Source organism: Erpetoichthys calabaricus, chromosome 7, assembly GCF_900747795.2.
Source record: "Erpetoichthys calabaricus chromosome 7, fErpCal1.3, whole genome shotgun sequence".
Lineage (NCBI taxonomy): Eukaryota > Metazoa > Chordata > Cladistia > Polypteriformes > Polypteridae > Erpetoichthys > Erpetoichthys calabaricus.
The window spans coordinates 189,970,863-189,996,786 of record NC_041400.2 but is presented as its reverse complement, the minus strand read 5'-3'; the positions used below and the strand labels follow the sequence as shown (position 1 = coordinate 189,996,786).

General features: G+C 42.5%; 1 protein-coding gene across 1 annotated transcript in view; it reads left to right on the top strand.

Moving 5' to 3' along the window:
• The window catches only part of cntln (centlein, centrosomal protein), a 515,615-nt gene that overhangs the window by 414,953 nt on the left and 74,738 nt on the right, over positions 1-25,924 (top strand). The window contains exons 20-21 of the mRNA XM_028805853.2: positions 16,355-16,558; positions 23,024-23,121. Of these exons, the coding sequence (XP_028661686.1) occupies positions 16,355-16,558; positions 23,024-23,121 (302 nt within the window). The remainder of the gene's footprint in view (positions 1-16,354; positions 16,559-23,023; positions 23,122-25,924) is intronic.

The following is a 25,924-nucleotide window of genomic DNA, read 5'->3' as shown; positions in this document are numbered from 1 at the left end:
TTTTGAGTAGATGCCAAAAGGACACTGGAAAAGGAAACAGAAGAGAGAGTAGGGGTTAGTACAGATTTTAGAGCCACCATGAATAGTTTTTATAATGAATTGGATATACAGAGTATCAGGATTAAATTACAGTGAAGTTATGAGAAGGCCTTGTTACAGTAATGTGTTTTCAGTAGTTTTTTAAAGTGCTCCACTGTATCAGCCTGGCGAATTCCTACTGGCAGGCTATTCCAGATTTTAGGTGCATAACAGCAGAAGGCCTCACGCCTCACCACTTCTTTTAAGTTTTGCTCTTGGAATTCTAAGGAGACACTCAGTTGAGGATCTGAGGTTACAATTTGGAATATAAGGTGTCAGACATTCCGATATATAAGATGGGGCGAGATTATTTAAGGCTTTATAAACCATAAGCAGAATTTTAAAGTAAAGTACTTGAGTATATACGGTAATTTTTGGGACAAAAATATACAGTGCCTTCCATAATGTTTGATTTTTTTCCCCTCTGCTTCACAGTTTAAAATTACAAATAAAACACTTCAAGCAAAACTAAAGTGGACATTGCACACTCTCATTTACGGTGATTTGCACACATTTCGGTCACACAGCACATATCTTGCATGGTCCCCCCATTTCAGGGCACCAATTGGCAATCACATGTGTTTGTGATTCCTCAGGTGTGTTTCATGGCTTCATAAGAGTCCTCGGCTTGACTCTACCCTCTGGAGTCAGTAGTCGCCATTGTTCAACATGAGGGCAGCAGCTGTGCCAATGAAAGTCTCTGGATGCAGAAAGAACCTTCAGTAGAGTGGAATGAGGACTTGTCTTTGCTCTTCCACTTTAGTTTGGACCCAATATTCGTACTTGAATTAAGTTACTACACTGTAGCCCAGAAGCCTCTATTTGGGTAAACTGTATAAATTCCAACTACTTTACAGCACAATGTGACTCCATTCTGGGCTTTCTACTATCAGCAAAGCTTTTTGTAGATGCTGTTAAACATCTGGCAGCAGCCATAAACAATGGGAATTGGAAGAGTTAAAAAATAAATAAATAAATACCTGTCACTTGGCCCCTAGAAATGAACCTGGCTGCAGTCTCCCCGTCCTTTGTAAAATTGGATTGAATTGGTTGCATAAGTCAATGAAATAATGAGCAGTGATGTATGAGAATCTGATTTTAGTTAAAACTAGGGGGCTCCGCATCCCTGCTCGCTTTGCTCGCCCACCCCCGGGTTTGGTTTACCAGATATACAATTTAAAGATATTGTTAGTTTTATAGGAATTGTTACATATGCATTATTTTCACTTTTACTTTAAAACTTTTGTAAAATCAATACTTGTCCTTTTTTTTTCTGGCCCCGGGCATGGTTACATCAATTTCTCGGATGGTGTATAACGCTGCTCATGTTGTGAAGGGGGGGTGGCTGAATGCACACTGAGGAGATGCAGTCGGATCATCTGCTGGCTTTCTGCCGCTGGCAAGCTGCCTGTTTTTCTTGTCTCTTGTCATTGTTTTAAGAGCTGGGAGCACATGAAGCGTGTCTGCCAACAGCAGTCCAACAACTGCTAGGTTAGATGTCCGTGGACTTGTTTTAAATGACGTCTCACTGCCTTGTCTCGCGTGACGTTGTAAAAACAATACTTGTCCTTTATTTCTAGCCCCGGGCGTGGTTAAATCTCTTTCTCGCAGGATGTAGAACGCTGCTCGCATTGTGAAGGGGCTGTAGCTGAACGCAGGCTAAGAAGATGCGGTCGGATCATCTGCTGGCGAGCTGCGTGTTTTCCTTGTCGCTTCTCATTGTTTTAAGAGCTAGGAGCACATGAAGCGTGTCTGCCAACAGCAATCCAACAACTGCTAGGTTAGATGTCCGTGGACTTGTTTTAAATGATGTCTCACTGCCTTGTCTCGCGTGACGTTGTAAAAACAATACTTGTCCTTTATTTCCGGCCCCGGGCGTGGTTGTAGCAAGGCTACATAACGGACAGTCGGGTTGGCCTTCTAGATTGTCCGTCACTTTATAATGTTGGCTGGGAGGGTGTTTTAAATAGCCCTTCAGGCACCTTTGGTGACGTCCCAGTCTAGTAGGATCCCGCCCGAGTAAATTTTCCAGCTGCCTGTTGCCGGCGTGAGGTTTCCATAACAACCGAGAGGGGCAAGGATTTTCGGCGGGAAACTTTTTCTTTTTAAAGGGAATGGTGGATCAAGGAAGAGAGAAAAAAAAGGAAGGATAAGGCTGAAGGCAAGGCGTCGACTATCCACGCTCAAAGAATTATTCAGGATCTTACTTCACCCAGGGATGTCTGCTATTTATGGGTGGCCACCCCGAAGAAATAATCAAGTGACGAATCCCCGAGAAGAGGCCAGGTACTGGTGTTCTCCAGGTGCTCCCATCTGGTGAGTCGGATCCCTGAGTTTGCATTCTTCGTGATAGTCCGCGGAGATGCCGTTTCGCCAAAGGACTGCTGTGTTTCCTCCTGCCATACGGGAGGAACTGAACTGCAGGGTTTATTGTTTTCTTATATTGTGGACTAAGTTAAATCTTTCTTTTGCGTTCTCAAAGAACAGTTTTTTCCATCAAGTCATCTATATAATTTCTATATACAGTAATCCCTCACCTATCGCGGGGGTTACGTTCCAGAGCCCCCCGCGATAGGTGAAAATCCGCGAAGTAGCGACCTATATTTATTTTATTATTTATACATATTTTAAGGCTTTATAAACCCTTCCCACACTCTTATAAATCTTTCTCACTCTCTTGTTAACCTTTCCCACACTCTTATAAACACTTCCTATGCTCTTAAACACTTTCTACATTCTTAAACACCTCAGACCAACACTGCACGCAGCGATCAGACGTCAATGTGTCTGCACTCACTTTGTGAAGGGGGGCAGCTGAACTCACGCTGAGCAGAAATGGACTTTGTGCTGCTTCTGCCAAAATGCCTGCTTGTCGCTCTGTGCGTTCGGAAGGAGGAGGAGTGTGTGTGTGGTTTTGTGAGGGATGAACGCACGTTCGCTCAAACCCCCCTCCCCGGAGGCGCAGTTCACATTGTCAAGGGGGTGGGGAGCTGAATGAACGCTAAGGAGAAGTGGACTTTGTGCTGGCTTTGTGCTGCTTGTCACTCTGCCTGTCAATAATTTAAAAGCCTGTACATCACCAATTTTCCTGTCTCACTGTCTTGTCTTGCGTGAAGTTAAAATGTTTTATAATAGTGAGATGCTACTCATATCCTTAGCCCGACATCCACATATCATATGTGTTAGCAAAGTGTGTTTTATAAGTTTGCATGTGTTTAAAGCATGTGGGATGGGTATTTTAAGGCTTAAACTATAAAAATGTTTATTTATATGGTCTTTCTATATCGCGGATTTTGTCCTGTTGCTGATGGGTCTGGAACATAACTTCCGCGATAGGCGGGCAATCACTTGTATTTAAAAACCCGCGAAGTCATGAATCCGCGAAAAGTGAACCGCGAAGTAGCGAGGGATTACTGTAGTCTCTTTCTCGCAGGATGTAGAACACTGCTTGCGTTGTGAAGGGGGAGTGGCTGAACGCATGCTAAGGAGATCCCGTCGGATCATCTGCTTTCTTTCTGCTGCTGTTACTGCTGTCGCACTGCCCATCGATCATTTTAAAGCCTGTACAGCAGCTGTCCTTTTGCCACTTCGCGTCTCTGTTGCTCGCGTTGTGAGGGGGGGGGGGGGCTGAATGCATGCAAGGAGAAGTGGTCGGATCATCTGCTGGGTTTCTGCTGCTGGCGAGTTGCGCATTTTGCTTGTCGTTGTTTTAAGAGCTGGGAACAAATTAAAGTGAGAAGATCACATGTCATCTCCCTAGTCTCACTCCCAAAGATTTTTTTTTATAATAGATAAGAAAATGTCATAAAAAAGCAAAGCTATAGGTATTACTAGCTGAAATACCCAGCGTTGCCCAGGAGGAAAATAAAGTGTTTTTATTTTAATTGTTTGAGAAAAATATAATTAAAAAAACACAACTTTACAAATAAAAATAAATTAACAAACAATGAAGACTCACTAATGTGCTTGGCTTGCGGACTTGTATGTATGTTAACATCCAGTTGATGCTTGTAACCGGCCAACAAATTTCAAAAGCAACAGGTGGGCGGTGGTGCTCAAACATAAGGAATGCTAGCAGTCACCTCCAGATCGTCCTCTGGTGGTCGTTCCGAGTGTCAACTGGATGATGACATGCATACAAGACCACAAGATCACCCCCACCCTACCCAGAAGGGAGTGGGTTAGGGTTGACTTCTCCCTACAGTATTTTTAGTTGACCAATGAGAAACATGTATACCAAGTTTCATGAAAATCGCTGCAGCCATTCGGAAGTGATGGTGGAACATACATACATACATACACACATTGACTTTTTATATATATTGTGAAATAAAGACTCTCAAGCGCATAAAGGTTTGGGGTTTCCGGCCCCGTATACTGTAAAGAAAATTAATTTTCACAAATAATGCAGTCAATACTGGCATTCATCTATCAGCCGCCATGATGGCGGAGAGGGGAACATTTATTGTGAGGGACTGGAAATGGGTGAATGGACTGCTGGGAAGGAACCGTGATGGATGCTGGGATTGTTGACGTCATCAGAGGGAAACAGAGGCAAGGCGGAAGTGTTGTACTGTTTTCATGTTTTCAAGGGACTTCATGGCGGCAGTGCGTCTTTCTTTCTGCAGAAATAGAGAGAGAGAGGTTAGTACCCCGCCATTCCCGTCTGACATATGATCTCCCGTCACGTTTTGAGTCATTCCGCGGCTCCCTAATCGCGCGTGTGTGACAATATATATATATATATATATATATATATATATATATATATATATATATATACGATTCCAGAGAGGGAGTGCAGTGGAGTGTGTACACCTGATGAGCCCAGAAGGAGGGCGAAACACGTGTCGCGTACTCTTTGCATTTATTTGACAGTAAACTATTTTCAAACCATATATATATTTATATATATATATATATATATATATATATGTAGATTTGTCACTTGAAGATGTGTCCTTGTTTTGTCGTGGTAGGCTCAGACTTTTTCCTATCAGATTCTTTACTACGTAGACTTTTACAGAAAGCCTCAAAATCTAATAACCCTTGAGCACGAAATCCCAAAAAGCAGTTTTAAAAAATACCCACTAGAGGAGAATATACTGCCAAACCCTGGCTTCATAAATTGGGAAAACACAGAAACGTTTTAAAAATAAAAAAAGGTTTAATGTCCACAAAAGGTGTTTTAACACTGTGAAGTTCCAAAGAGCACAATGGAAAAATGGAGTTACCTTAAACACAAGACATTGCAAGCAAACAAAGTTCCAAATCACAAATCTACCGAATGGTCAGAAAACGGAGCAAAAGAGGGTCAGAAATTCACCAAAGCTCAGCAAAACACAAGAACTTGCCAAAACTCTCTAGCACAATTAAAATGAACCACTGGGAACTATGGGAGACCCTCCAGCCATACTGTTTAAGGTGGAGGGGAGTTCCTAGTGATGATTTGGCAGGTGGGACCACGCTCAAAACATGTGGAACAAGGCATAGGACGTAACACACAATACATGAAAGTAACATTAACATTAAACAATGACCCAAAGGTGAACAAAAAATACATAAAACAAGAATATGAACCCCAGCCAAGGAAAGAACCCAAGCTGAAATATAACATTATGATTACATTTTGATAACATTATAATCTCTCACCAGCAGTAACTACAGGGGAATAAAATTGATGAGCCACGGCATGAAGTTATGGGAAAAAGTAGTGGAAGCTCAGTTAAGAAGTGAGGTGATGATTAGTGAGCAGCAGTGTGGTTTCATGCCAAGAAAGAGCAACACTGATGCGAGGTTTGCTCTGAGGATGTTGATGGAGAAGTTTAGAGAAGGCCAGAAGAAGTTGTATTGTTTCTTTGTGGACCTGAAGAAAGCATATGACAGGGTAACCAGAGAGGAGCTGTGGTATTGTATGAGGAAGTCGGGAGTGGCAGAGAAGTACGTAAGAGTGGTACAGGATATGTACGAGGGAAGTGTGACTGTGGTGAGGTCTGCGGTAGGAGTGACGGAGGTGCGATTACATCAGGGATCGGCTCTGAGCCCTTTCTTATTTGTAATGGTGATGGACAGGTTGACAGACGAGATTAGACAGGAGTCCCCGTGGACTATGATCTTTGCTGATGACATTGTGAACTGTAGTGATAGTAGGGAACAGGTTGAGGAGACCCTAGAGAGGAGAGGAATGAAGGTCAGTAGGACCAACACGACAGAATACATGTCTGTGAATGAGAAGGGAGGTCAGTGGAATGCTGAGGATGCAGGGAGTAGAGTTGGGCAAGGTGGATGAGTTTAAATACTTGGGATCAACAGTACAGAGTAACGGGGATTGTGGAAGAGAGGTGAAAAAGAGAGTACAGGCAGGGTGGAATGGGTGGAGAAGAGTGTCAGGAGTGATTTGTGACAAACGAATATCAGCAAGAGTGAAAAGGAAGGTCTACAGGACAGTAGTGAGACCAGCTATGTTATATGGGCTGGAGACGGTGGCACTGACCAGAAAGCAGGAGACAGAGCTGGGGGTGGCAGACTTAAAGATGCTAAGATTTGCACTGGGTGTGACGAGGATGGACAGGATTAGAAATGAGGACATTAGAGGGTCAGCTCAAATTGGATGTTTGGGAGACAATGTCAGAGAGGCGAGATTGCATTGGTTTGGACATGTGCAGAGGAGAGATGCTGGGTATATTGGGAGAAGGATGCTAAGGATAGAGCTGCCAGGGAAGAGGAAAAGAGGAAGGCCTAAGCGAAGGTTTATGGATGTGGTGAGAGAGGACATGCAGGTGATGGGTGTAACAGAACAAGATGCAGAGGACAGAAAGATATGGAAGAAGATGATCCGCTGTGGCAACCCCTAACGGGTGCAGCCGAAAGAAGAAGAAGAATTGTAGGTAAATACACTGCTCAAAAAACTGAAGAGAACACGTAATCATCCCAGTCTCAGTGAAGGTTCAGGGATATCAGTCTGTCCAATTAAGATAGCAGAAACAATTGTGAATCAACGTCACCTGATTTGGTGCAAATGACAGTGATAACAGGTGCACTAGAGAGGCAACAGCAATATACCCCCAAAAAGTGAATGGTTTTGCAGGTGGTGGTCATAGACAGCTTATCCTTTTTGACTGATTCCTGTCTAGTTTTGCGTCTTGCTAGTGTCTTTGTCACTATTCGTAGCATGAGGCGGTACCTGCAGTTGATTCAGGTTGCACAGGTAGTCCAGCTCCTCCAGGATGACACATCCATATGTAACATTGCAAGAAGGTTTGTTGGGTCTCCCATCACAGCCTCAAGAGCATGGAGGAGATACCATAAGATGGGCCGTTACACAAGGAAAGCTGGACAGGCCCGTAGAAGGGCATCAACCCAGCAAGCAGCAACCACTATCTGCTTGTTTGTGTGAGGAGGAACAGGAGGAGCACAGCCAGAGCGCTACAAAATGGCCTCCAGCTGGATACTGGGGTGCGCGTTTCTCACCAAACTGTCAGAAACAGACTCCACAAGGGTGACGTGATGGTAAGACATCCTCTAGTGGAACCTTTGCTTACAGCCCATCACTGTGCAGCTTGATTGGCATTTGCCAGAGAATACACAATTGGCACCCCGTTCTCTTCAGAGATGAAGTTCACATTGAGCATGTGTGACAGACGTGAAAGAGTCTGGAGACGCCGTGGTGAACATTGTGCAGCCTGTAACATTATTCAGCATGTCCAGTTTGGCGGTGATCTTTTGGGCTTTCCCTTAAAGATAGGGTGAGAAGCTCAGTAACCCGGGAGGGTACAGCCGCTGCTCCTCTGCATCGAGAGGAGTCAGATGAGGTGGCTCGGGCATCTGATCAGGATGTCTCCTGGACGCCTCCCTGGTGAGGTGTTCCGGGCATGTCTAACCGGAAGGAGGCCCCGGGGAAGACCCAGGACATGCTGGAGGGACTATGTCTCCCGGCTGGCCTGGGAACGCCTCGGGATTTTCCCGGAAGTGCTAGAAGTGGCTGGGGAGAGGGAAGTCTGGGCATCTCTGCTCAAGCTGCTGCTCCCGCGACCCGATCTCGGTTAAGTGGAAGAGGATGGATGGATGGACAGTTTGGCGGTGAGTCAGTGTTGGTCTAGCAGGGCATATTCTTTGGGGGTCACACAAACCTAAACATGCTAGACAACGGTACCTTGACTCCTGTTAGGCACTGAGAATGAAATTCTCAAAGCCATTGTCAGACCTTACATTCTTACAATGGGTCCTAGGTACCTCCTGGTGCAGGACAATGCCCAGCCTCATGTGGCCAGAGTGTCTAGGCAGTTCCTTGATGATGATGGCATTGATACCACTGACTAGCCCGTGCGTTCCCCAGACTTGAATCCAATTGAGAACCTCTAGGACGTTGTGTATCAGTGCATTGACATCGCCAGGTAGCACCACAGACTGTCCAGGAGCTCACTGATGACCTGATCCAGACATTGTCGGGAGTGCATACAGGCACGTGGGGGCCACATACACAACTGAGTCACATTATGAGTTGCCATGATGAAATTCACATGAGGTAGATCAGCGTGTGATTTGAATTTTTAGCTTTGAATTTCTGTATGATGTTGAATCAGCCCTCAATGAATTGGTGATTTTAGTTTCCATTGCCTGTTGTTACATCATTTTGTTCTCAAGAAATTTCACAGGATTACTCCGTCAAAATGTTCCATTTGAACATTTCATTCATTGAGATGTGATGTGTAATTTAAGTATTTCCTTACTTTTTTTTGAGCAGAGTATCTCTCACTTTCTTTTACATCTGTTACTACATTAAGTTACATAATGTCATAGAACAGACAGGAGAGGAAGTTTCGATTTTTATCCATACATAAGATAGATAGATAGATAGATAGATAGATAGATAGATAGATAGATAGATAGATAGATAGATAGATAGATAGATAGATAGATAGATAGATAGATAGATAGATAGATAGATAGATAGATAGATAGATAGATAGATAGATATGAAAGGCACTATATAATAGATAGATAGATAGATAGATAGATAGATAGATAGATAGATAGATAGATAGATAGATAGATAGATAGATAGATAGATAGATACTTTATTAATCCCAATGGGAAATTCACATTCTCCAGCAGCAATATAATGATACAATAAATAATATTAAATTAAATAATGATAATAATGCAGGTGAAAAACAGACAATAACTTTGTATAATGTTAAATGTTAACGTTTACACCCCTGGGTGGAATTGAAGAGTCGCATAGTTTGGCGGAGGAACGATCTCCTCAATCTGTCAGTGGAGCAGGACTTTGACAGCAGTCTGTCGCTGAAGCTGCTCTTCTGTCTGGAGATGATACTATTTAGTGGATGCAGTGGATTCTCCATAATTGATAGGAACCTGCTGAGCGCCCTTCGCTCTGCCACAGATGTCAGACTGTCCAGCTCCATGCCAACAATAGAGCCTGCCTTCCTCACCAGTTTGTCCAGGCGTGAGGCGTCTTTCCTCTTAATGCTGCCTCCCCAGCACACCACCGCGTAGAAGAGGGCGCTCGCCACAACTGTCTGATAGAACATCTGCAGCATCTTATTACAGATGTTGAAGGACGCCAGCCTTCTAAGGAAGTATAGTCGGCTCTGTCCTTTCTTGCACAGCGCATCAGTATTGGCAGATAACTTAACTTAAGATTTCCAATTGAGCCTAAAGTATAAGCAGATAGAACTGAGTGTTGGCAAAATAATGCAGCCTGATTAATAAACCGTTTATCTTGTTTACGTGTGCTACCAGGTGGCACTCTGTCTTAGTTTGTTGATTGGTCTCTGGTCCTACATGGTCCAGCATGGCTCTTGGATGGAATGGTAGACTCACAATATGGCTGTTTGCATGAATGAGGTAGAAAAGACACCAGCATGGCCATCTGCATGAATAAAGCAGCAGGGACATTGAGCCTCAAAAAGACAAAATTAATGTTAGTCTGGTGTCTTTGATGTACCTTCCAAGTCGATTGGGATACCGCAGTACAAGGGCTCTCCTGGTTCATTCCAGTCCTGTTTGCATGCAACTCATCCCCTATTCCATACCTGGCCAGACTGTCCCTTTATATAAGTAACCTGTATTCCCCTAGACCAGGGGTCCCCAACTCTGGTTTGCCAGTGGTTGCAGGTTTTCATTCTAACCCTTTTCTTTATTAGAGGCCTGTTTTTGCTTCTAATTAACTTCTTTTTAATTAATTTGAATTGACTTGCTTCCTCAGATTTGTTCCCCTGAATTTCTACATCATTCCTCTGAATTGCTTCATTTCTTTCCTTAAACAGAAATGAAATGTGAACTGAGTGAGCCAACATAAGACCAAGTCAGGGCCTCAAACTCCAACCACTTGCTTAGTTAGGCTCTGATTCTTATTGTTAATTAAACCCGTTCTTTAATCCCATGGCTTGTTGCTTCTCTCATTTTGCAATGACATACAGCACATCTCTCTATTATAAAAGAAAATCTTGAGATGAGACTTTATCCAAGAGATTTTTTTCAAGTCCCACCCTCCTCTCAACCATTTACAACCACGTCCACGGTCCTCTCACCTCTCATTGGTGTGAATGCTTTTGTCAGACACAGTTCCTGCGCTCTCAGGCTCTTATAAATATTTATGTTTTCCTCATTATAAGATCCCAATAAAAGAAGACGTATTATGTCCAAATCTTATTGATGAATTTCATCCCATAGGGTTATCAACAGAAGAAAAGAGTACACGGGCAAACCTAGCACCGAGAAACGATAAAGTCAAACAAATTAACATGAAAATTGTCAATCAGTACACGGCAATGACATGTAAAATTTTAACAGGCGACAAGAAAGGTAATGTAGTAGATCTTCAGGGGAAACATTACACACCAAAGGAGATCTTGATATACCATTTGTATTAAAAGGTTAACAGTTTCCAGTCAGAATAGCTTTTGCTATGATAATTAACAAATCACAGGGACAAACATTCGAAAAAGTTGATTTATTTATTAGAGAGAAAGAAACAATATTCACTCACGTGGCAGTTATACGTTGCATTGTCACGCTGTAACTCCAAACACGGAATCAAACTTCAATGCGATATTGACAAAAAGTTAATTCAAAAAATTGTTTTTACTGAGGTTTTACAGTAAAAGTGTATGTTTAAAAAGTATTTGCGCGAATGAAAACGTTTAACCCAACGAATACCTCTAACGCAACATGAAACATAATTTTCTTTCAATATATTTACGTTTTAACTATTTTTTACTGTGGTTAATTACTCGCTGTACTGTAAAATAGTTCTATTATGCATATGTAACAATTCCCATGAAAATAACAATCTGTTTAAATTGTACATCTGCTTCCCCATACACGAGTGGCATATCTACGAAGAGGCTAGCGTGTAGCGCCCACCTGTGGGTTGGCGAGCGAAGCGAGCAGGGGGCAGAGATCCCCCTAGTTTCTTAAATTTTTGATTTTCTATTTTCTAAGAATAGTTCCAACATGTTTTGGGGACCTGAGCAGATCAATATTCCTAAGACCCTCACCTTTCTTTATTTTCAGATATTGTATGATTGACAGTGTTAAGGAAAAAGAAACAATTAAGGGGTCCAAGTCTTCAAGAGAGTTCAAAAGTCATTCAAAAGAAGTTAATTAGGAGTAAAAACAGGCCTCTAATTAAGAAAAGGATTAGAATGAAAACCTGTAGGCACTGAGGCCCTCCAAGACTGGATTTGGGGACCCCCGCCCTACGCTGTCTTCCTGGAAAAAGAAGGGCAGCTCACACTTCTGAAACTACTCCTCCATCCAGGGACTCATACATTTGGCCTGTAAAACTAAATCCACACTTTTCACGTCACAGATAAGAGTATCAAAGTTCAGCTCTTGTGCAGATGGTTGCAACCAGATTGATGTAGCGCCATCAACCCCTCTGTCACAATTTTCAGAGCAGCACTTAACAAGAGTTCTTACCGAGTCTAGTAGGATCATAAATGTGGCTCATCCAGCCTTCCGTTAAACATTATTATTTATAAAATAATAGTATGGCTCAAATGCACTTGATAAAGACAATTTTATGGGGGGAAAAATGTACCACGTGGGTTTCCTCTGGGTGCTTCGGTTTCCTCCCACGGTCCGAAGACATGCAGGTTAGGTGGACTGGTGATCCTAAATTGTCCCTAGTGTGTGCTTGGTGTGTGTGTGTGTGTGTGTGTGTGTGTGTGTGCGCCTTGCAGTGGGCTGGTGCCCTGCCCAGGGTTTGTTTCCTGCCTTGTGCCCTGTGTTGGCTGGGATTGGCTCTAGCAGACCCCCGTGACCCTGTAGTTAGGATATAGCGGGTTGGATAATGGATGGAAAATGTACCAACCTATTTAGTAGGTACATTGTTGTGCAAAAGTATTCAGTCCCCTTGAAAGTCATCATAATATTCTGCATGACAAAAGATTTCTCCACATATTTAGCTTTCAGTATTTTTTAATGTGAACTCTTATGCTGTCACAATTCATTTCCAAAGTCCAAATAAATAATTTTCCATAGGTACTTAAAATGTAGAAGACAAGCTCCAAAGTTAGTGTTTGCATAAGTAGTAAGCTCTACGCATTAATATTTTCTTAAGAATCCTTTTACTGCCTTCATTCTTTTGGGACATGTACTTATGGTCCAGTTTTGCTCATTGTTCTGCAGTGATTCTTCCCCATTCTTCTTGCCAGAACCCTCTAGGTGGGTGGGATGGTCCATCTGGACAACAGTTTTCAAATATTATCCTATCAATTATGGAGAATCCACTGCATCCACTAAACAGTGCCATCTCCAGACTGAGAAGCAGCTTCAGTGACAGACTGCTGTCACTGTCCTGCTCCACTGACAGACTGAGGGCATCGTTCCTCCCCCAAACTATGCGACTCTTCAGTTCCACCCGGGCGGGTAAACGTTAACATTATTCAAAGTTATTGTCTTTTTTTACCTGCATTGTTATCATTCTTTAATTTAATATTGTTTTTTGTATCAGTATGCTGCTGCTGGAATATGTGAATTTCCCTTTGGGATTAATAAAGTATCTATCTATCTATCTATCTATCTATCTATCTATCTATCTATCTATCTATCTATCTATCTATCTATCTATCTATCATATAGTGTTTCCTATCTATCTATCTATCTATCTATCTATCTATCTATCTATCTATCTATCTATCTATCTATCTATCTATCTATCATATAGTGTTTCCTATCTATCTATCTATCTATCTATCTATCTATCTATCTATCTATCTATCTATCTATCTATCTATCTATCTATCTATCTATCTATCTATCTATCTATCTATCTATCTATCTATCTATCTATCTATCTATTGCCACAGATGCAGAGGGTTAAGATCAGGGCTTTCACTTGGTCATTGCTCAGTAGTCACCTTTCTGTTTCTGAGCCACTTCACTGTCACTTTGGCCTTTATGCTGAGGGTCATTGTCACGTTGAAAGATGAATCTTCTCTTGAGCCGTAGGTTCATAGCAGACCGGACTAAGTTCTCCTCCAATACTCTGCTGTGTTTTTTATGTCCATCCATTGTCCCTTCAACTCTGACGAGACTCCCTTTCCCAGCACATGAAAAACATCCCCATAGCCTGATGCTGCCACCACCATATTTCACTGTTTGTTTCTTGAGGCCTTCGCCAGTGTTAGTTTTACACAACACATACCTCTTTGAAGTCTGGGAAAACAGTTCTGACCATAAAACCTTCTCCCACATCTTAAATGGATCTTTCTCATGCTTTGTAACAAATGCCATATGCACTCTTATGTGGGCCTGCTTAAGGAATGTTTTTTTGCTCCCCTCCCGTAGAGGCCTATTTAATGGAGAGCTGTTTGAAATTGTGGACCCCTGCACCTTCACCCCAGTTTAAGCCAAAGAGCATTGCAGATTTCTGAGAGTGATGGTTGGATTTTTAGGAGGCTCCTTGCTGTAATGTTTAGTTTTGAGGGACGGCCTATACTAGTAAGAGTCTCGGTGCTGTGACGGACCTTCCACTTTCTGATGATGGCTCCAGCCGTGCGCAACATGACATTCAAACTCTTTGATATTTTTTTGTAGTCATGTCCTGCCTTGTGTGTTTCAATGACTTTGTTTCTCACATCAGCGGAATGCTCCTTTGACTTCAGTTTTGCAGTGATTGTCCACCAAAGACCGTGACCATAACTAATGGGGGGCTTTTTATATCCAGAGAGATTGAAACAGCTCACAAGTAGGATCTGATTATGTTTAATTCTGACTGTCACCTTTGTGTCGCAAGTGATTCATTTGTCATTTGTGTAAACCTGGAGCTCCAAGAACACAGAGGTTTAAATACTTAGGCAAACACTCACTTTGGGGTTTTGTTTTTCAGTTCAATATCTACAGAAAATGGTTTATTATGACTTTGGAAATGTATTGTTACAGCAATAAGAGTTCACATTAAAAATATGGAATGGATAAATATGTGGACAAATCTTTTTCAAGGGGGCTGAATGCTTTTGCACGCCACTGTGATTGCAGTGATGTATATTGAATATTAGTGCATTTCTGTATTTTTTCTTATATTAACAAAATTCTATTATTTCCTAAGTTCTATTTTTGCTTTTGCATCACAAGGAATTTGTTTTATATATATATATATATATATATATATATATATATATATATATATATATATAGGGCGGCACGGTGGCGCAGTGGGTAGGGTCCTCCCTGCGTGGAGTTTGCATGTTCTTCCCGTGTCTGCGTGGGTTTCCTCCGGGTGCTCCGGTTTCCTCCCACATTCCAAAGACATGCAGGTTAGGTGGATTGGCGATTCTAAATTGGCCCTAGTGTGTGCTTGGTGTGTGGGTGTGTGTCCTGCGGTGGGTTGGCACCCTGCCCAGGATTGTTTCCTGCCTTGTGCCCTGTGTTGGCTGGGATTGGCTCCAGCAGACCCCCGTGACCCTGTGTTCGGATTCAGCGGGTTGGAAAATGGATGGATGGATGGATATATATATATATATATACTAGCCGACGCCCGGCGTAGCATACGGCGGTGTAAGAATAGGAACGGAAAATGGTGAGAAAGGAGTTCAGAAATCAAGAAGAAATAAATACTTCTTGAAAGACGCAGTTTGCATGTAGAATTTCCGGTCAAGCAGGATTACATGTGAAAGTGATAAATAAAATTGGCATTGAGTAAGCCTTATTTGTTTGGCGGTTCTTTTATCGGGAACATGTTGTAAATCTTTGTGCCAGCCAATGTCTCCGTAAGGGAATAAAAGTGTGTAAACCATAGGATCGCAATTCATATTGAGCGTGGAAATCTGTTTACAGGAGTTGCCTATGGGATAGATGCAAATGTCCCTTTCCGCAGGCGTTTCGCCATCATCTCCGACGAAAATCGCTGCAACGTCGGTGTGACATGTCAGGGCATTGTATCGTCGTAAATCCTGCTTAAGGGTTTCCTTGAAAACCATTCGTACAGATGCTGTTGGATTGGACTGAGTGATTTCATGCATGTGTTTGTATGATTTAGCGAAGGGGTTGATGGTTCTGAGCATGGCATCTAGCTGGAGAAGTACATTTTCGCTGCATGCAGAGTTTGCTTTATTTTGTAAGCGTACTTCAGTAGCTTGCGCTGTGTCAAAAACGTACAACTGTCCATATTCTGGAGAGGTAGAAGTGTTAGCGTATAGTGGAGAGATTTGGTGATAAATTTGCCCGTGTATTTTAAAACAGTGTGGTCCGTGGCCAGGAGGTTGAGTTATCTGTGCACCCATGGAAGCAAACGCTAAAGAAGAGTTGTATTCTCAAATGTGTTCACGATAATTTTTAGCTTCTGATGTTTGCTGTGTAAGAAGCTGTTGTAAAGACACAGGTGGCTCCAGCAAAGGTGGTAAAGCTACTTTACCGTTGTGGCAGCACCTCGAGTACTTGTTGGATGTATTACGCTCAGCAGGCCAGTATAGTGCATGACATGGAAGAGGACGATTAGGAATCGAGAAATGCTGTGTCGGCTGTGTGTGGGTGGGACCGGTTTTGAAGTGGAAGCAGGACGAACTAGAAGAGAAATATATATAAAATATATGTATATAGTGAGGTTTAACTGACCATTGTACTACTAACAGGATTTGTCAGAGGCCTTGCACTCTTGCTCATGTCCTCCCCTATCACAGAATTACTCTGAAGCACGGTAGGGACTTGTTGGCCAAGTAAGAATTTCTCTGTAAATGTGACAACAAATTACACTCAAGCCTGCTTAGCCCACGTCTCCTTAACTGCTGTTTTCTTTTCTTATTAGAAGCTGACCTCTGACTTGGAAGAGCTCCAGCGGCAGAAGGATAAGCTGCAGACAAAAGTGTCAGAGCTGAAAGAACAACAAGCGCAAGAGTCGAGGTCGACGGCACAGCAACCTGCTGTAACCCCGAGCCATTCTCTGGATTCTGCAACGCCACCCACCAAAGACCTTGAACTAGAAATAAAACAACTGCAGAATAAATTAAAGGTCAGTCAGAGAAACTCCATGGGGAGATGGCATGGCACCCCAAACTTTGCCATAAAACCTTACAATGACTGGGTATCAAAGGCTACAACACCTCCATCCCAACCTGCTCCTCATCTTTTATCTTTATTTTTTTGAAAGAAACAGAAAATAATAATAATGAAAAAAGCACTTACAAGAGAACACATTTAATCATGTGAGGTTTTGAAAGTAGTATCAAAGGTTTCATAGTCCTAAGAGGTAAATCTGTGCAGCATTCTTTGATTGTGTGCCTTCTTGCATTTGGTGCTGTGTATGCCCTGAAGGGTAAGCTCCAGCTTTCATCTTAGCATTCCCAGTATGGATTGGAATAACATGGCTTTAAAACGAGTACATTGATCAATAACAACAAGTTTCTTTAAGACACTCCTCAGGCATCTTTAAAGACATTCAGAATAAATTTAAGTTGTGACCTTCAGTGGGTGCCACTGAGCTCCAGACTCCATGCACAATGACATTAAGAGGGTACAGATGCGTGTTTTTTATTCACAGTACGTTCTTCTTCCAATATTCAAAGTCCACACCAGTGAACACAACGTCTCCTTCTGCTCCTCCGTTTGAGTGTTGCCCCCTGCCTTCTGACTCTGACTTAACCCTTAAAGCAAGATGGCCTCCTTTTATGCTAGTTCTAGGAGAACTTCCAGAGTCATTGCCTCACATCACAATAACCGGAATGGAAGCGAAACGATATCTCAAGTCACCGAATATGCGGTTGTATTAATCATCAAGACATGGAAAGAGAATGGCACAGCTGGAAATCTTGGAAAGTAAGAGAATGCTTAAGGAGTGGAGAAGAAGTGTACTAGTACTGATTTTTAAGAATAAGGTGGATGTGCAGGACTGTAGTAACTACAGGGGGATAAAATTGATGAGCCACAGCATGAAGCTATGGGAAAGAGTAGTGGAAGCTTGGTTAAGAAGTGAGGTGAAGATTAGCGAGACCCAGTATTGTGTCATGCCAGAAAAGAGCACCACAGATACAATGTTTGCTCTGAGGGTGTGGAGAAGTATGGAGAAGGCCGTCTTTGTAGACCTGGAGAAAGCATATGACAGGGGGCCTCAAGAGGAGTTGTGGTATTGTATGAGGAAGTTGGGAGTGGCAGAGAAGTATGTGAGAGTTGTACAGTATATGCACGAGGGAAGTGTGACTGTGGTGAGGTCTGCGGTAGGAGTGACGGAGGTGGGATTACATCAGGGATCAGCTCTGAGGCCTTTCTTATTTGTAATGGTGATAGACAGGTTGACAGACAAGATTAGACAGGAGTCCTCGTAGACTGTGATGTTTGCTGATGACATTGTGATCTGTAGTGATAGTAGGGAGCAGTTTGAGGAGACCCTAGAGAGGTGGAGATATGAGAGGAGAGGAATGAAGGTCAGTAGGACCACCATGACAGAATACATGTGTGTGAATGAGAGGGAGGTCAGTGGAATGGTGAGGATGCAGGGAGTAGAGTTGGCGAAGGTGTTTGAGTTTAAATACTTGGGATCAACAGTACAGAGTATTGGGGATTGTGGAAGAGAAGTGAAAAAGAGAGTGCAGGCAGGGTGGAGAAGAGTGTCAGGAGTGATTTGTGACAGACGGATACCAGCAAGAGTGAAAGGGAAGGTCTACAGGACGGTAGTGAGACCAGCTATGTTATATGGGTTGGTGACGGTGGCACAGGAGACATAGCTGGAGGTGGCAGAGTTAAAGATGCTAAGATTTGCATTGGGTGTGACGAGGATGGACAGGATTAGAAATAAGGACATTAGAGGGTCAGCTCAGGCTAGATGATTGGGAGACAAAGTCAGAGGCAAGATTGCGTTGGTTTGGACATGTGCAGAGGAGAGATGCTGGGTATACTGGGACAGGGATGTTAAGAATAGAGCTGCCAGGTAAGAGGAAAAACAGAACACCTAAGAGAAAGTTTATGGATGTGTTGAGAGAGGGCATTCAGGTGATGGGTGTAACAGAGCAAGATGTAGAGGACCGGAAGATATGGAACAAGATGATCCACTGTGGCAACCCCCAACTAGAGCAGCCGAAAGAAGAAGAATCATACAGCTGGAAATCTGCCTAGAGCAGGTCATCCACAAAAACTGATTGATCGTTCAACAAGATGACAAGTGATGGAGGCCACCAAGAAAACTCTGAGGGACTTGCAAATTATGGATTGGATTGGAGGGACTGTGCCGACAACAGTGCCCAGGTGCTTTATGGGAAAGTAGCAGAGTAAGCTTCTGTTAAAAAAATGCACATGACAGACCACCTAAACTTTGCCAAGAGGTACATGGGAGACCCTGAGGTCAGCTGGAAAAAGGTCTTGAGCTCTGGTGAATCCAAGATTGGGATCAATCCCAATTTAATTGTCCCTCAGACTAAACACCATGATTGAACCCTGCACATTATCAAATTCACACCTTTCCCACGGTGAAGCAAGAGGATGACAATGCCCCTCTGCGGCGGACCCTGGAAAGCTTTTGGAGATAAAAGGAGTGCAGCCAAACAACAATGAGAATATCCTGGAGTGGTCGGCTCAGAGTCCAGATCTCAATCCAATTAAGAATTTCTGTTTGGACTCTGAAAGAGCTGTTCGCTCACAATCAGCATGCTGTCTAACAGATGTTCTGAACAAATGTTCTGATTTCAGGAATTTTCAATTTCTGTCCTTCTACACTTGGCACGTGAACATTTTGCCAACCAACTCAGCACTTTCTGTTGTTCTGAGACAAAACACACACAGGACATCATAGCAGAAAGCACATGGGAGAGACTGTGAAGTCAGCCTGAAGAAGGTTCCATGGTCTGATGACACCAAAATTGAGCTTTTTGTCCATCAGACTAAACACCATGTTTGAACACTGCACATTATCCAAAACACAGCATCCTCGCCATGAAGCATAGCGGTGGCAGCATCAGGCTGTGAGGGATGCTTCTCTGCAGCAAAATATGGGGAAATCATAGATGAAAGCCTGGATGCAGTCAGCAAGAAACTTTTACCTTGGAAGACAATTTGATTTCCAGAAAGACAACAAGTCTAAGCATAAATAAAACCAAAGCTACACAAGAATGGCATCAAATGTCCTGGAGTGGCCAAGTTAGAGTCCAGATCTCCATCCAGTTGGGAATGTGTGGCTAGACTTGAAGGAGGCTGTTCATCTGAGGTCCCCATGCAAGATAGCAAAGAAGAAGGAGGAAAAATGGCTGAGAGACCTGTGCACACAGACTCATGGCTGCCATCTACTAAATTCTGACTTGGAGGGGCTTGATTTGTTGTGTGATCAAATATTTAGTGACTGAGTTACGATATTAACTGTTTACTACCCTGAATTCTGGTAGTGAAGCTCTTTGAAGTGTGCAGCATGTTTACATGTGAATGTGTGCAACGTGTTGTTTCTCTGCCTTCAGTTAATCAAGGTGGTACAATAAAATGGTGACCTTTGTAAGTCACTAGCACTAATATGGACATCTTACAGCTCCATTTCTCAGTAAATGGAGCAGTAATATAATAAAATGATTCGGTTTATCAAAGCTTAAGGACTTGGGGAGATTTGGCGAGGGCTGCAAAGCTTTTAACATTCATGGAGTTTGTAAGGCCTGTGTCACAGAAGATCTTCTACTGTCCTGTTAGAGGAGCTCAACACCTCAACAGTTTTTTGAAGAGGTAGAAGAAGATCAGTCTGTCACCTCTGAGCCTCACTGACAGTACCAAGGATGTTGCAACATGGCCTGGTATGGCATCTGTACTGCACAAGACCACAAGGTGCCACAGCAGGGTGGGTTACAAAAGCCCAATACCTCAGTGAAGCCAAACTGCTATCCATATAAGACACCGCCATAATATTTGAGACAAAGACAAGTTCTTCCTTGATTTGCCCCTCTCTTCCACAGTTTAAAATTATAAATCAAACATTTCAGACATTGTGATTAAAGTGCACATTGCAGACTTTCATTTAAGGGGATTTGCATTAATTTTGGTCACACCATGTAGAAATGACAACATGTTTTTCTACATGGTACCCCCTTTTCAGGGCACCATCATGTTTGGGACAATTGGTGTCACCAGCGTTTGTGATTCCTTAGGTGTGTTTCATGCCTTCATAAGAGACCTCGGCCTGCTTCTACCCTTTGTAGTCTGTAGTCGCCATTGTTCAACATGAGGACAAGAGCCGTGCCAATGAAAGTCAATGAAACCATTATGAGGCTGGAAAACAAGAAGAAAACCGTTGGAGACATCAGTGAAACCTTAGGATGACTGAAATCAACTGTCTGGATTATCATGAAGAAGAAAGAACACACTGGTGAGGTCAGTAATCACAAAGGGTCTGGTGGGTCAAGGAAGACCTTCACTGCTGATGACAGAAGAATCCTCACTCTGGTCAAGAAAAAGCAACAAACACTTAACCGACAGATCAGAAGCAATCATTGGGGGGCCGATGTGTGTGTGTCAGAGACAACTATCAGCAGAAGACTCCATGAACAGAAACACAGAGGACACACTGCAAGATGAACACTACAATCCTCACAGGTGGCGCAATGGTAGTGCTGCTGCTTTGCAGTAAAGAGATTGTGGGTTCGCTTCCCGGGTCCTCCCTTTGTAGAGATCGTTTTGAGTATTGGGAAAAGCGCTATATAAATGTAAAGAATTATTATTATTATTATTATTAAAAACAGGATGACCATATTACAGTTTGTGAAAAAGGACTTAAAAGAGCCAACAATGAACCTGAGCAGAGTGATGGCAACAGCAAAATGTGGAGACCAAAAGGAACTGCACAAGATCCAAAGCAAACCACCTCATCTGGTAGACATTGAGGTGCTGGGTGTGTTGCATCTTGAGCATGTATGGCTGCTACGGGTCCTGGCACACTTCTTCTTTTCATTAATGATGGAATTGCTGACGGCACAATGAATTCTGAAGTGTGAAAAACATCTGATCTCCTCAAGTTCCAGTAAAGGCCTCCAAACTCATGGACAGTGCTTCGTCCTACAACAAGATAATGAGCCAAACACACTGCTGAGAGTTTATGAAAGCTAAAAAATGGAAAAACCTTGAATGGCCAAGCCAGTCGCCTGATTTAAATCTAATTGAGCAGGCTTTCCATATGCTGAACTTAAGGGATAAATCTGAAACAAGCAGGAGCTGAAGATGGCCACATTAGAGGCTTGACAGAGCATCACCAGAGAAGGCCCTCTGATGAATTGCAGACTTCAAGCAGCCATTGCATGCTGGGATACGTGACAACGAACTAAATATGATGGCTTTAATGGACCTGCCATTGCTGTGTCCCAAATGTTATGGTGCCCTAAAATGATGGGACCTTGTAGAAAAAGTGGTGTCACCAAAATGTCTGCAAATGTCCATAAATGATTTCCATATGCTGAACTTAAGGGATAAATCTGAAACAAGCAGGAGCTGAAGATGGCCACATTAGAGGCTTGGCAGAGCATCACCAGAGAAGGCCCTCAGCAGCTGCTGACATCTATGAATTGCAGACTTCAAGCAGCCATTGCATGCTGGGATACGTGACAACGAACTAAATATGATGGCTTTAATGGACCTGCCATTGCTGTGTCCCAAATGTTATGGTGCCCTAAAATGATGGGACCTTGTAGAAAAAGTGGGTGTCACCAAAATGTCTGCACGTGTCCTTAAAAGAAAGTCTGCCATGTGCACCTTAATCACGACATCAGAATTGTTTGATTTATAATTTTAAACTGTGGAGCAGTGGGATAAATCAAGGAGAAAGGTGTCTTTGTCCCAAACATTACGGAGGGCACTGTACATCAAAAGATGCCTAAGGAAAGCATTTTCTTTGTAGCAATAAATTCCACCCACTCCAGTAACAGAATGTTTGTTTGTATCCTCCTATCCATCAAGCAAGCCGTATTCTAACATTCAGTGCCATGTGAGCGACTTTAAAAATGGTGTTCACCCGCTGACCATTAAACCGTTAACCATCATCTGCTTGACCTGTGACTGAGACTCCATTGTAGAAGCCTTTGCACTTCTCATTCAGTGTGACTGACTGGCTTTATGTCAATGACATTGTTCTTGTTTTCTCTGATTCATGTTGTATTTTTAATTTAGTTGCATATTTATTATTTTTTTTTTTTACAGTGCATTTAGAAAGTATTCAAACCTCTTCACTTTTTTATAGTTTGCTGTGTTGCAGCCTTCTAATTAAATCATTTAAATTCATTTCTTCCTCTCGTCACACTATACACAATACTACTGAATGGTAAATCCAGAGCAGGATTTTAGAAATTGTTGCCAAGTTATTAACAAAATGTCAAAAAGTGAACTCGCTCTATTTGTGGCTGCTGTGTCACGTAGGGGCTGACGCTGCTGCAGTGGTGACATTTCTGCACCAGGACAGGTGACAACAAAGAACAGAATGAAACTGAAGTGACCTGAATGAGAAAATAAAACTCTTCTTTCTTTTCAGAATGCAAATAATGAGATCACTAAGCACATCGCTGCAAGTAAAACACTGAAAGCCGATGTCCAGGAGAAGGAACAACAGTTGCAGGAACTGCAGGAGAAGTAAGTGATCAGTTGTGTTTGATGCCACCAAGTGGCCACTTCATTTTTTTTCTCAGTCTTATTAATGGGAACAATTTATGCTTATGTTATTTTAGTTTTGTTTTTTTGTGGAGGCCATGTCCAGACTAGGAGAGGTTATGTGAAAATAAGTTAGACAGCATTTCCCCTGATAGCGGCTGCTAAACCTGAACTCACCCAGGGTTATTTGTTTAGGCATGTGAGAATTGATGAGCATGTGATTATATATTCCCCCTCGGCTTTTTCAAATAGGTGAGATTATTTTCTGTTTTCTGTGTACGTGTTGTTCTGCATGTTAAAATAGTCTGTCTTCATGTACTGCCACTTATTTATTGTTACATTTCTGCTTTTCCATTGACGATGTACCAGTTTGGGAGAGCATAAGTGATAACAAAGTTAGGGTAACTGGATTATACAGGTTCATTGCAACAAACCAATAGACAGAAAGATTTATATAAATGTATTTTCTGTTTACTGTAAGAGAATCAAAGGAAAGCGATAAAGAGTTTGGGGTACCAGTCTGGGTACCCCATATAACTGGAATGCAAAAGCAAAAAGAAACTGCGGAGACGCCTTCCAGATGTGAGTTCAGGACTGAGCAGGAAAAGCGTGAGGAGCTAACGGTTCTCAGTCCTCCTGGCAAGAAGAGGCAGGTCCAAGTGGATGGACTCCAGACGTGACGTCAAAGGTGTTATAGTTGTCAAACATCCCCCGATAAAACCAGTAAACCATTGCTGGAATGCCACAGTCTATCTGAGTATCCATCCATCCATTTTCCAACACGCTGAATCCAAACACAGAGTCACGGGGGTCTGCTGGAGCCAATCCCAGCCAACACAGGGCACAAGGCAGGAAACAAACCTGGGCAGGGTGCCAACCCACCGCAGGATACACACAAACACACCCACACACCAAGCACACACTAGGGCCAATTTAGAATCACCAATCCACCTAACCAGCATGTTTTTGAACTGTGGGAGGAAACCGGAGCGCCCGGAGGAAACCCACGCAGACACGGGGAGAACATGCAAGCTCCACGCAGGGAGGACCCGGGAAGCGAACCCAGGTCTCCTAACTGCGAGGCAGCAGCGCTACCACTGCTCCACCGTGCCGCCCTCTATCTGAGTATTGTTGCCGATAATTATATCCCTTCATGGCCGCAATTGATCCATCTTGTAATAGCTACTCCCAGCATGATAACGCAGACATGTCAAAAAGAAGGAGTCATCTCAAACTTCTTACATGAACATGACGATGATTTCAGTGTTCCTCAGTAGCCTTCCCAGTCACCAGATCTGAATCCTTTAGAGCACCTATGGGATGGGGTAGAAGAAGAGATTGTCAGAGTGAATGGGCAGCTGACAGATCTACAGCAATTGTGTGATGCAGTCATGTCGACATGGACTGGAAAATCTCAAAGCAATCTTGAGGAATTCCTGAGGCTCTCTTGAGATAAAAAAGCATGAAGACTCCAGGATGAACACGGTTACCACAATCTAATGTGTGCGTTGTGTGACTTGTCCAGTAAGTCTTCCAATCAAACATTCTATTCTGTTTGTTAGGTAGCTGAAGATTTTTCCACATCCAGCTGTTTGCAGTCCTCTCCATGTCACAGCTGCCAAAGAAGCCCATCTTGTGTCACTGGACGTACAAAACAGAATGTGGTGTTGCTGAATTTCAAAGCAGACTCTCACCGTCTCTGTATGCAGTGGGGCCTGTCGAGCTTTTCCTTTCCAAACGTTTTGTTGAATTGGGAAGGCAGCACACTTTCCTACATTTTAGCTTTTCCTTAATGTGTCACATGCTTCTTTTTGTTTGTGAAATATATTTTTCTTCTTCGTTTGTAATTTTCAAGCTTCATCTGAGAATATTCACAGAGAAAGATCATGTATGGGAGTTCAATAGTTCAGTCATTTGTTTAAAAGCGGCGCACGTCTTTCTTTATTTTTTAAATGGCAACACAAGGTGGCAAATATAGAGAGATGGTTTATTAGTGATTTGATATTAAAAGAAATAACAAAATCCAACATTGTGTGCAGTTGGAGAGCATTAGCTGGGAATATTGAGCCCCTTTGCAATACTTGAATTAGCGCTCTTCATAACATTAAATTATTTGGTTTTCATTTCCCTTTTTTTCCTGCTGTGTTTAGTCTTTGAATTTAAAACCACAGAACAAATCCACAATATTAATGCCTGTGATTTATTTTAATCATTTTCCTTTTGCCATTTGTGCACACCATTTATAAATATTTAAACTTTTCTTTAAAAGTCGTTTTGATGTTTGAACTTTGGAAGTTTATTGCCTGCACAAATGCCTTTAACACAGAATCCAAGTACGGAATCCTCTTTTATATTCATCTGAAAGGTTCCAACAGTTTGTCTCACTAATACCAAAATCCAGTGTGTAACCAGTATTTAGTCCCAAAGGTTGACCTCTTACATTTATTTAATGTCACTCGCTGGTCTAAGCAGAACCTTAGTGTGCCTGGGATTTGTATGTATCTTTAGTGAAACGAGGGAATTTGGAGCCTTTCTTTTGAACTTCTGCCATTGAAGTCTACTGGAGAGGCACAACGTAGAGCCGTTTTCTTAATTATTTTTTAGTTCTGCAGCCAAGTCAAATTTCAGTGTGCTTTATTTTTGTACCTTTAACTCTCAACAGCTGTGCTTTCTACTAAAGTATGGAAGTATAAAGGCAGTTAGTTATTGTTAACCTTCCTTCTGAAGATAAAACTTGAGTCGCACTGCCTTGTTCGCACTTTGTAGTCTTAACCGTGACAACGTC